This window comes from Eleutherodactylus coqui, chromosome 5, assembly GCF_035609145.1.
Source record: "Eleutherodactylus coqui strain aEleCoq1 chromosome 5, aEleCoq1.hap1, whole genome shotgun sequence".
NCBI lineage: Eukaryota > Metazoa > Chordata > Amphibia > Anura > Eleutherodactylidae > Eleutherodactylus > Eleutherodactylus coqui.
Window position 1 is genome coordinate 84968337 of NC_089841.1, and position 13240 is coordinate 84981576.

Here is a 13240-nt window from a genome sequence, read left to right on the forward strand (position 1 = left end):
CGGGGTTTTTTTCCATTTCCCTCCACTTAGAATTTTTAACATTTTTTGCAGTGCATTATATGGTACACTACATACTACCAGATAGCTACATGGATGGATAAATAAAAGAGTTATGATACTTCAAAACTGGGGAGGAAAAATCGAAAATGGAAAAAAAAAGTCTACATCCTTAAGGAGTTAAGTAGAAGTTGTCACCATTTTTTTTTGTCCTATATGCTGCTATGGCACTTGCTAACTGTTTTAGACACATGTTGTCTTCACATCTGGCTAGGCTTGTGAAGTAAGCCCTAGCAATACTGAAATCGCATGCATTCTCCGTTCGGCCCCCCTCAGTTGTGCACTCTTCTTGTCTTGTACATGCTGGATCTTGTGGGACTTTGAAGGGAGCCAAATAGAGCCTGCACAAGATTCCAGCCAGAGAGACTATTTACATGCTGCAGACACTACAATAAAAGTAAGTTGACCAGAAGTCCTGATTTAGGCGGGATAGTCCTGCCTTCCGCTGGGACCCCAGCGGGCAGCCATTTGTCCTAATTTTGGGACATGTGTCCTGCTTTCGGGATATTGGGTCACCATTAAAGAGATTACTAGCCGGGGTCCCACACCTCCCTGGCTGGTAATCACTTTGCAGCGCCATGGCCGGATGCACACACTGACGGCAGTGTGTGCATCCGGGATCTTCATCCCTTCCTCCCGACCTCTTTTTTTTGTTCCTCAAGAGAGGAGAGGGAAGGAGGCGCTGCAAGGGGAGCACACACTTCCGCCGGCAGCGCTGAGAGGAGCAGTGGCGCTGTGAAGATTGGTAGGAGGGTAAGTATATGGGCCTTAGGGGAGCGCAATACTATTGGGGCAACTGTGGGAGGGTCACTATTATTGCTGGGGCTACTGTGGGGGGTCACTATTATTGCTGGGGCTACTGTGGGGGGGTCACTATTAATACTGGAGTTACTGTGGGGGTTGCTATTATTGCTGGGGCTACTATGGAGGGTCACTTATTGCTAGGGCTAGTGTGGGGGGGGGGCAATATTCTTGCTGGGGCTACTGTGGGAGGGTCACAAGTACTGCTGGGGCTACTGTGGGCTCACTATTACTACTGGGACTGGTAAAGGGGAGCGATAATACTATTGGGGCTACTGTGGGGGTTACTATTATTGCTGAGGCTGGTATAGGGGAGCGCTAATACTATTAGGGTCACTGTGGGTTACTATTATTGTTGGGTCTACTGTGGGGGGGTTACTATTATTGCTGGGGCTGGTATAGGGGGGGGCGCTTATTCTACTGGAGCTACTGCGTAGGTCACTATTATTGCTGAGGCCACTCTGCACATGGCAGCGTATCTCAAGCTGACTTAGGGTATGTTTACACAAGGCAGAAATGATGCGGAATGTCCGCAGCGGAAATTTCTGCAGCAAATACGTATTTCAAAAAACTGTCAAAATTTGTACCTTTGGTAAAGATATCCGCAGCTAATTTCATACTATGTGTGCCTCCTCTCGCCTCCTCCAAAGGCTCCCCGCTGTCAAAGCTTCCTAGCTTCCGGTTCCCTGCAGCCTGGTCAGGTGCAGCACCGCTGTTCAGGAAATGCTGGTCAAGTGAGGCCACTACAGGCCATTGGGAACCGGAAGGCAGGAAACGCTGACAGCGGGAAGCCTTCGGAGCAAGTGAGGGGGAGCGCCGAATAGTATGAAATCAGCTGCGGGTATGCGGCTGATTTCCAGTCAAAATCTGCAGCAATGATACGTATTTTGACTGTTTTTTTGGATGCAGAAATGCTGCGGAATTTGCTCCTTTTTTTTTTAACCAGCCCTGTTTTTTTTAGAATGATGGAGGTAAAATCATATGTAGTGATCAGCCCCGCCCCTGACCACACCTCTTTGTCCCGCTTTGACCCTGGAAAAATCTGGTCACCTTAATAAAAGTTATTTTGTTTTGCATGGAGAAACATGACTGAAGCAGTTTGCCAGTGCCGAAGCATTATGTCTGGGGTCTTATATTAAGAAAAACTTGTCCCTTTAATCACTGCACAATATAATTATACTTCACAACTTTCTGATACACTTTGGAGGAAATTTACTAAGACCGGTATCTGCAACTTTTTGGAAAGGTGTTGAGGCCGTGTACAAAGAATAAAAGTTGAAAAAAGTTTACATAAGTGAGGCTGGTGCCAAAATTTGCGCCTATTCCGGGTCACGATTCTGGCATAAATAAGCTAATAAATGTTCCTGTTTGTATTACATTTTTTCACCATTTTGAAGATTTCAGTTTGCCGTTAGTGAGTAGAAAGATTCTTGTTTAAAGCTCGAAGCTGAAGACCCCTGCAGACCTATTGCTTCTTACAGCTGAGGGTCGGTCACAATGTATTCCGTCTTCTCAATCCTCTGTGAGATAGAAAACATATCAGCAACGTAAACAGCCTTGTCCTGAGGGATTGTGCCATGATTTCAGCGTAGGTGAGGGCGGCTTCATACAGACGTATTTGTGCGTGCAATAAGCAAAGAGTAGAGCCCATTAATATTAATGGGTCCAATTGCATTGCCTTTTTTGCACGTGTGGAAATGCAGGGAAGGTGCTCAAATGCGTGCTCAATGGGATGTGCGAAATGCAGTGCAAAACCGCAAGGAAAAGAACACATCTGGATCGCATTAGGCCAATTAACTTTTTTAATTATGGGAGGGAGGTGTTGCGCGCACATATGAACACATGCAAAAGAGCCTCATTAATGGCGCAAATGCGTTGCACTGAGGCGCACAAAAGCGCATATGCCCGTCTGAAGCCGCCCTAAGAGAATATTTTCTAGACAGCCTACACTGTAGCTGAGGCCTCATTCACACAGGCGTATGTAGTTATGGCTAAAATTCCTTCGTTTGAACGTTTCCTGTCATTCAATAGCTGAGAGCTGCCTCTGATTGGTCACAGTGCTCAGCCAATCAGAGGCAGCACTCACTCACCCATTCAGGGTGAGTGAGAGCTGCCTCTGATTGGCTGAGGGCTGTGACCAATCAGAGGCAGCCCATTCAGCAGGCGGGGATTTTAAATCCCCACCTGCTGAATACTACCGAAAGTAGTTCAGGAGAAAAGCCGGCTGGACGCGTTTGATCTGCGCCAGCTGCAAAAAGGTAAGTATATATTTTTTTTTATTTTTTACACTTTTTTGGATGGTTTTCAGGGAAGGACTTATATTTGTAGCCCTTCCCCGAAAATTAATATAGCGCTTGCCGGCAGCCCATTGCTTTCAATGGAGCCGGCTGTATTGCCAGGTCCATTGAATTCAATGGGCGAACATCGCGTGATCAGTTTTTAATGCAATTTACCATTGTAAATCATGTAAATCTGATGCAAATAACGTTTTTATCGCAGAAACGCATCTTACATGCAATAAAATTGCAGTGAAATCGGAGGTATAATGGTCAGTTTTTCACTCACCCGTGTGAAAACATCTTGAAATTTTCATTTTCTCACATCAAGCAGGAATCTTAAAAACAGTGAAGAATGGAACATGTTACTTATGTACATTTTCATTCTATAATTCAAATTGCTCACATTTTGTAATATCGGCACATGGTCACTGAGGGTCTTCATAAATGTTCTGTATCATACATAGGGTTAGGGAATTTAAGAGTTGTCTACTTTGAGCATATTTGAGTACAGTTGTGCACTGAGGATGTGGCTTTTTCTTTTCAGAGACATGAGGGAAATGAAAAACCTCTTAAGCAAACTCAGGGAGACCATGCCTTTGCCATTAAAAAACCAAGGTAAGTTCATCTCCTCTGTACTTCATTCACAGAACTACTGCATTTCTTCAACATCCTATTGAAATGTAAGTTCACCAAGAAAAACCCTGAACCCTGTGTCTAGGAGGAGCTTTTCCATAGATGGTTCATGCATTCTAAAGACAGTCATTGGTAATGTCATACAGAAATCCTCAGATCATGAGACATAGATACAATTGTAAGGGGCTAATCTATTTTCAGTCACTTAAGTCTGCATTAATTTTGCACTCAGGGCTTCAAAATGGTTGCTAATGTGACTAAGATGTTGAAAATGTAGACAAGATTTTTCAATCTTGTTGCCATTTGTGACTAGCTCTTTCACCGGGCTGTAATGTGGGAGAATTTTCTACATCTATGGCCTGCCCCCTGACACTGGTGCTTCCTGCCAGTAGTTGAAGAACTAACATCTGGGCAGGGTTGGGAAATGAGCGACATGTTATAGAACAGTAGGAGATGAGCGACCCGTTAGTGGAACGGAGAGACATGACTGGAATTGACTCTTGATGGCTTATTATTGGAGCATTTGAATGCAATTCTATTGTGAAGGGGAGTGGATTTTATCCTACTGAATGAGGGCAATGTTATAATTACGTTGTACGGAGGACGGGGGATGTATTAATATTGTGTATGAAGGAGACAGAGATGTAATTATACTGTACAGGCAGACTGGATATAATTATAATGGGGTAATTATACGTAATGGGGATGTGGGCACTTTAAACAGTAAGTCTTTTTAATTATTACATTATATAATAATAATTATTTATTTTGCTTGAAATTTGGCAACTAAAAATGTGGATCCTAAAGCTTTCAGCTTAGGAACCAATGGCTCATAGGTACATTTCTTTAGTCTAGAACCCTGAGTTGGAGTGTACATCACATCCAGCACAGTTCACACACTCTAGATACACAACTAGCTGCTACCATCTACCAAGTGTTGAGCCAATAGGTACCCAACACTCGTGCAGTGCTCTCAATCAGTCACAGTATTAATGCACTGTAAAAAAGGTTATGGATTTAAAAGGACCAAACTTTTTTTTTGATAAAAGCATAGAAGGACCAAACCTGTTAAAGGTTTAAGCTTTAATATAAAAAGTAAAGCGCTAACAAAAAGTAAAAAAAAAAAAGATAAGTAAGATGATATAAAACAAGCAAAACATTTGCAAAATAAAAAAAAGACCTAACATGGTCTGTAGGGAAGTACCCATCTCAGACTTGGATCAGACACCCACAATGTGAACAAAAGCCCTATGTGTCAATAGGCACTGGAGCTCCAGTGCCAAGGGTGGAACCTGGATGGGAACAATGCTAATGGACAGGGGAATTTTTTTTCCTTCCAACCCCCTGTCCTCTCCCGTGAGAGTGCTGATTGGTGGAGTTGCAGTCAGCAGGCTTTTCATTTTCTGCTGCTCCAGAATCAGAGCCTTAGCCTATAGAGTGAGCATGGAAAAGCGCTGCATGCCTCTCTCAGACTCAGATCCGGGCCAGACCGCAACAACAGTGTAAGTCTTACAATAATACTTACACTATTTCATTATGTTCTGCTGAATGAGGTACAAATGTAGTAGATGTTACCTCGACATGTAACGCATTATGATAACTAACTACAATGTACTACAATGCTGTAAATTGAGTTATCACAATGTGCCCGCCATGTTAACGATTCCTAAATCTGGAGACAATGTTATCCGTATGGGGAGAGCGAAGCGAGACAGAAACAGAGAATAACTTCCGCTGCATCTCCCCTACTTTAATTTAATGTTTTTTTTCAGTTTTGCTAAGAAAGCCTGCAGGTGGAAAAAGTGGAACTAAATGTTACAGATGTAGCTAACTGGACATTAACACATTATGATAACTACAGTATGGTAAGGGTGAATGCCCACGAACGGATTCCTACCGTGCTTCCCGCGGAGGAAATCCGTGCGTGAATTCTGTAGCTATTAGGTTCCATTGAACCTAACAGCTTTCTGCCTGCCAATGCTCACATGCGGAATTCTACCGTGGATATATAGCGGCATCTTCTAATTGCCACGGAAGTCTCCATTAATATAGCATTAATGGAGATCACGGAATTCAGCGATCACCATCAGGCACTTTTTGCTTTTAATCGTGGTACTCCCGGGGCGTAAATCCACGGGCGTATCCCACGACATTTGTGGGCATGAGCCCTTAATTTGATTATGACAATACATCAGTCATGTTAAAGGCATTTTCTCACAACTTATAAATTGCTTTACAACCACTTTGTCCTTCCTGGTTGCTGCTGACCAGGACATGGCTGCGGAAGGACAGAGCGGTTGTGAAACAATTTTTAGTCATGGGAAACCCCTTTAATAATTGCCACGTCTGCATGTAGCATCTTATCCATTTTATACTTACTAGAGTGTAGATGCATGCTTAAAGGGGTTACGCAGGAAGCGACCACCAGAATACACTGGGGTCAGAGTGGCTGGCTCTCGTTATTGCAAGCACAGCTATCATTGCAATCAATTACAATGATTACAGTAAGAGCTGCACTTGCACTTACAGGGACGCCGGCGGCTGCACAGGGGTCAAAGCAGTGCTTCCACTCCCAGTGTATTCTGCTGGTCGCTTCCTGGATAACCCCTTAAGTTACTGATTCCAGGATGACTCCGCTGCAAGACTCTATGTGGCCCCTCTAATATACCGTGCAGGGAACATAACCATCTGTGTATCTTTAATGTTCTTTTTACAAAATGAGAGCAGCGTGACATGGACAGCCAATTATACATGCTGTTGTTCATAACTAATTGGACTAATTGTAGGTTAAGAGAAGTTCAATAGAAATTCATCATAGTTCGTTCTATCAATTGTAAGCTATTTTTTAGGGATTGTGACGCTAGAGATGTTCTCAAGATAAAAGTTTATGAAACTGTCCGACAAGGAGTCAGTCCTTACTTCATATGAAAAGATATTTAATTCAGTCCTAGGTTCATCATTCTTAGGTTCTATTCATATCTGATCAAAAATGAGAAAAAATAGCGGAGATGGACACATGATGGAAACGCAGTGGAGCTGATAGTCGTCATTGGAATCCATCCAACTCGGAATCCATCCATCATTTGCTGGATTCTGCACTTCTGTATATCTCGTTGTTCTGATCCTATGACAGAACAGAACAATGGCAACAGGGAACGCAGATAAGAACAAAGCCTTTGCGAACTCTGTTTTTCAGTAGATAGCAATGAGTGATCTGAGTGTAGCTTCTCCAGAAAATTCAGTGATCCCATACTTCTCAAAAAGGTGTTTTACGTTACGTGAAAATAAAAGGTAAATGGTTGTGAGCTGTTTATATAACATTAACCATTATAAGGGTGACTACCCACTAGCGGTTTTTTTTCCACCGCGAATTTGCTGCGTTTTTTTCCTTCCAGATGTCAATGGGACTTTCTAATGTTAAATTCGCTACACAGCAAAAACGCAAGTTGCCGCGTTGTGAATTTAAAATTAGAAAGTCCCATTGACATCTGAAGAAAAAAAAACGCAGCGAATTGGCAGCAGAAAAAAATCGCTCATGGGTCGTCACCCTTAGGCCGCCAGCAGACGGGCGGAATTTCCGCGGCGGGACTTCCCGTGGAATTTCTGCCCCTGGAAGCTGCCATAGGATTGCGTTAACAAACGCAATCCTATGCAGACGGCCGCGTGGCAAACAAACCGCGGCATGCTCTATTTCTGCGTCACTCACCGGCCGCCGGCTCCGCTCTGCGCAGGTGAGTGTCACGCTGCTCTCTGCAGATGCTCGGGTCGGGTCCCGCTGCTAGAATTCTCGCAGCCGGATCCGACACGGCCGTCTGCAGGCGGCCTTAGTTTGAACAAGTCTTTTTATGGTGGAGTAAGGCCAGTAGGGTCATATCACGTTAACAAATCCATGTTTTCAATCGGTATTCCGTCATGGTTAATAGTGTCCGTCTCTCTCCGTCTCAGAAGCTTCCTTAAGGATGCATTTTATCATTATGACAAAGAGAGACTGTCTCATTTTTCTGCATGTTGAGCAACAGGATCCCAACAAATCTATTTGTCCGTACAATGCAAGTCTGCGGCAACAGGATACTTTATAATAGGGAACTTGTTGTTTGATGTCCATTTTTTATATTTTAATAGGATACTAAAATTTGATGTGAATCTAACCATATAGAGAATGTGCTAACATGTGGGAATACTGAGTGGTTTGAAAACTGGTAATGGGAAAGCTGTCCTGCAACTAGAGACAGACAATGCAGCTGCTATAGGGTCCAGCCATGGTCGGACCACCCCATTTCCTGTAGGAACCTGTGTGTAAAACCTCACCCACAAGAGGAACTTGCATTGTTGCCTACAAGGGTGGGATGAATTCATGTTTGCACAGCTTGTTACTTTTGGCACTACACCTATGGGTGCTCTACAGCTGGCAATATTCTGTATGAGCTGTATGGCTTCCACCATTTGAGGGTAGTCTTGTTATGACAGCTTAACAAGGCTTAACACTATGGGGCCATTCACATCTTGTTGTGTACTCCATCCTGGGGTTCTGTCATGGTGTACATCTAATTCCCCAAAAATAAGATTCAGCTGGAAGCTCTGGATGAAACCATTGACCAGCAATGATAAAAACTGCTAAAATGGAGACCAAAAGATCTCCATTTAGGAAGTTTTATTTTCTTTCCAGGCATTTTTTAAAATTTGTTTTCAGGGATTCAACCATAAACCATATGGATGGAATGCAAAATCAGATGTTAAGGGCCCATACAAAACCATTTGTGGAAACTGATGAATAATACAAATTTATGTTCTTTACCAACAGACGACAGTAGCCTCCTCAACTTGACACCTTATCCACTTGTCAGAAGAAGAAAGAGAAGATTCTTTGGATTGTGTTGTCTCATCTCCAGTTAAAAATAAAGAAAAGCCATTCCTTTTGCAGATACGTTATAGTTTGACCTTTGCCGTCATATATCGTATTGAGGTTGGTTAATTCATTATGTATTCAGTGTTGCCTAAACTGCCTTGTTTCGAAACTTGTATAGTTTGGAGATGAACGCCATGACCGAACTACAAACCGGTGGAGGAAGCGGCAAGTGTGACGAAGCCATCAGTGATCGGCTGGATATGTTATAATAGACTTTCTGAACACTGCGATGTTCATGGCATACAATAAATATGCAAAACGCTTTGATGTCCTAGTATTGTGCTATAGGAAAAATCATTCCATAGGCATCACAATGGAGGTTAACTATGGGTAATAGTGACAGCAATTATTATGCGAATATTGATGTATCAAGGCCAATAACTGTACTTTGTATTTTTAGTTCTTTCTCTCTTGTCTCAATCATACTTAGTCTTCCACGATGCATCAGGATTTTGTCCAAAACCTCAGCCAAGTTTCTAACCTACTAACTAGAGGATGAAAATGAAGTATTTATGGCTTGTACATATATTGTAATCTTGATGACGATCATCAGTATTTTCCTTTCAATCGAATGGTGTGGATTTTCACAATTTTGAAGATGTTATACATATATATAAAAATAGTGTATTCAATTCCCTGATATATCCTCATGACCTAGAACGACAGTATACCATATATTGTTACTATAGGAAGTTGAAGCATGGTGTCTGCATATTGACATAGTGTTAAATCTGATAGGGCATGCCAGCGTTAGCTCAGACTGAAATATACCCTACATTTTACATTGTTAATAAATTTTTTTTAGTTAAATGTGTGACATATGCTTTGTGTCCTTCTTCTATATCTGGGTGGGGTCATACATAAATGAATGGATGATACATTATTTGGATGGTTACACGGAGAAGCAAAAAGATACCAGCGCCACACTATACACAAGTAGTAAAAGGGAGAGCAGCAACCAGCACATGGTCCTTGTAAGTTCATACTAAAATTGCAAGAAACAAAAGTGATGGGGAAGAAGGTGAGGTGTTACTACACAGAACACAATAAAGAAACACTGCCTTAGGGTGCTTGTAGATGGGACGATTATCGTTCAAAAAATTGCCCAATGAACTAAAGTGATCGAGGATCGTTCAATCTAAACGTGAGCTAACGACTGAAGGACAAACGAGAATTGTTCGCTCCTCGTTCATCATTCAGTTTCTGCAGGCATAAAATTCATTGTTGGCTCGTTCACGTGTTGTTCTGTTTAAACACTGATCATTCTGTGTTTCACATCGTGACATTTTCTTGGCAGACTGTTTTTGTTGGGTGGCTTGCCATTGCCTTCCCAGTCATCTTTTTACCCCCCAGCAAGCTGGGTACCCATTTTACCAACCTTGGAAGGATGGAAGGCTGAGTTAACCTTGAGCCAGCTACCTGAACCACACAGGGATTGAACCTGCAACGTTCAGGTCATGAGCAATAGCTTAGGACCGCATTTCTGCTGCCTTAATACAGTAGGCTCCTATGTGATTCAAAGTGTAAGTAAACCAGCCTGATAGCGTGGCACACCATGATATCACATTGCATTAAGAGTCAAGCTAACGAAATATGCATCTGTATCAAATTGGAAACTCGTACCATAGCCTCAAAATACTAAAGCTAATGCATCCGACAAGGAGTACCACCTAAAACAGCATGGTTAAGGTAAATTACATGAAAAACAAAGGAATCTGTTCTGTTAGGATAGTCTTGTGAGTAATTTCATAGACTTCCCACAAGCAGTTATTATTTTATTGTGTTAATGCAGCTGAGACACAAAAGTACAAAGCCTTCTTGTGGAAATCTTCACATCCTCCCGGAGGAAGGAAGCTCCAATTTTCGAAATGCTTTGGTGGTTGTTTGGCTATTGCCACTGTGTGGATTGAAGAAAGTGAGAACGATAGATACTTCCACTGCTAATTACTTTCCATCTGGTATCAGGCGGTAAACATGAAAGCTTTCAGAAACTACTAAAGCAGTGTGTTTACTTGAAGTCATAATGGGGAAACAACCTGATCTCATAGACTTTGTTTGTGAGGTAATAGTGGGTGAAGTTCTGAAGCAAAGACAAAACTCTATACTGATGAATTGTTTGATGGCAGCCAGTGTTAAAGTTTTCAGAGGGTGGAGCATCGGACAAAAATGAAAACTAACTGCAATGTAATTGGCTACTGGATCCTTAAACTCAGTGAAGAGAATCAGGGACCCAATGAGATCTTAATTTTCAGTACAATGCTAGGTATATCTGTGTGCGGCTATGGGTAAACGTTCACCCAACGTGCATAATATAACATTAACGAGTTTCACTATGTGAAACAAACAGGACTCATAGTTGTCCTTATTGCACATGAAATATAAATGCAATTTCAAATATGGGATCCATTTATTTTAGGGAGTGTGTAACTGCATGGGCCCAAGTCGCCTAAAGTAAATCCCCTGAACTAGCATGCATTGATTGACCCAAAGCAAGCAGCAGAGATGAGAAAGCATGATGTATATTGTTGCAGGCCATACCTCACATTACATAAATGTGAGAGCAGACCAACGTGAGGAGAGACACATGATTGGAGTATTTTCTATACAGACTCTTGGATGCAAGGTTGGTATCAGCGGAGGCCAGGGACCTCTGGGCTTTGGGGTGTCTATGGCAAATTTGCTCTACACTTGTTGAGCCAAGAGTGGGTTAGACTGGGTTGGTTCCTGAAGATGGACACATATCACCTTGTAATGTTGTCAGCTACTTCCTTATACAAGGACGACAGAGGATCTGTGTTGGTGAGTGAAGCTAAGGGGGTGTAGAGAGCTTTATAACTCAGGCCAAAAACTGAACTCGCCTGGAACAATACTTCAATGTACACTACTTTAATTTTACCCTCTAACCTTTAACACTACTTTGATTTGTTATGCTATATTAAGATGTTAACCCCATACTATTTTGAGGGATAGACGTTTCTGATGCTGAGTCCAAAATTTAGACTTTTTAAGGACGAAATTCATTTGCTGCTCAATTTCTTATATTTTTTGCCATTGAAGCTTCATTTTTATGACACTGATACAAAGGTCCAATCTCTCCTACATAGACATAGTGTTCGGGTCTGTGTTCCAGTATTTTCAGAGCAAGAACAACACTGCAGACTGCACTATTTTTACTGTCAAAAATACAGGAAAGCTTGATGGAAATCTCGATGAAACCCTGTCACTTTAGTGTTAACACAACCTTGAAGATCAAATTCCAGCCTGCAGGCAATCACAACTTTATCATTTAACCTTCTTCAGATTTCCCTGAGCTCTGTTTGTTCTACAGTAAACGGGCACTACGGTTTTGGGAAATAGAGCTCAGCCTACTTCAAGCTCCAGTTCTGTCAGTGCTACTGACAATATTCTTGGCTTGAAAATGAGACCAAAAGCTTGTCCATGGCACAGAACCAAAGCTACAGCCATTTGAAGTGGAGGTGAGAATTCTCAATTTACAGCTGTCACATCAGTCGGCATATGGGGAGGCAGCAGGGGATATGCAGACAGCAAAGAACAATTTGTTCTTCTGTCTGTCACCAGAAAAGGGTAACATGGACTTTTGTTCATCATTTCCACCAACGCTTTTCAATCAGAGTATATTTGCTCTCCAATTGTCACATTGGGTTTTTTTCCCCGGAAAAGGAGTGAGAAGATGAGAATTGGATCATCTACTTCCTCCTCTATGTCGTTTAAACCTGCAGATGCTGTAGTCATTACTGATCACGGCTCTACATGATTTTACAGAAAACATTTTTACAACTTTTTTTTTTCCAATTACACAATTTTTTAAATAAAAAAAATATATAATCCAGCATGGTAAAATCCACCAAAAATAAAAATCTATAAAACAAAAAAGGCTAAGTGCCAAGATAGCCATTTTCTGTTCATCTTAAATCCCCCAAATGAAATAAAAAGTAATCAAAAAGCCATATATGGTGCCAATAAAAACTACAAGACATTCTGCAAAAAACAAGTGCTCACGCTAACTTCATGTGGGCAAGGGCAATATTGGGCTGTGAATCACACCTTGATATTACCGTCACCATCCATGTGAAATCCCTAAGGATGCAAGACGTTTTCATTGTTTTTATTAGGAGATATTGCGTGCACTTTGCACATGGTGTATTGCTGTCGCTGGCCCCATCGCAAAAAATGGGCGCTGCGCTGCGAGCATGCTGTGATTTGTTTTCTGCATTGTATCGCATTGTTATGTAGGAAAACATCGCTCATGTGTATGAACCCATTTAATAGAATGCGGTTCATATCTATGTGTTTCGCAACGACTTTAGCATGATTTTAGTGCCTGTGTGAAGTCGGCCTCATACAGCTCTATGGATGGAAAAGTAAAACTGCTCTGGTATTGGAATGTGGTGATACACAAAATATGTTGTGCAAAAATACTAAAACATAATAAAACCTCTATAAACTTGGTGTGGTCATAATCGGAATGACCTGTAAAGTAAAGGCATCATAATATTTATATAGCATCACATGGTGAACACCATAAAATAAATCCCCAAAAACA

At 41.8% G+C, this 13240-nt stretch overlaps 1 protein-coding gene across 3 annotated transcripts in view; it reads left to right on the forward strand.

Annotated features, from left to right (window-relative positions):
• The window catches only part of RGS7BP (regulator of G protein signaling 7 binding protein), a 113732-nt gene extending 104242 nt beyond the window's left edge, over window positions 1-9490 (forward strand). For 2 of the 3 annotated variants that reach the window (XM_066601870.1, XM_066601871.1), the window contains 2 exons: window positions 3682-3752; window positions 8572-9490. In XM_066601870.1, coding sequence (XP_066457967.1) covers window positions 3682-3752; window positions 8572-8663 — 163 coding nt within the window. In that variant the 3' untranslated portion in view covers window positions 8664-9490. Of the gene's footprint in view, window positions 1-3681; window positions 3757-8571 lie in introns of those variants that run through there. The other variant, XM_066601872.1, reaches the window with a different exon arrangement.
• Window positions 9491-13240: the final 3750 nt, after the last annotated feature.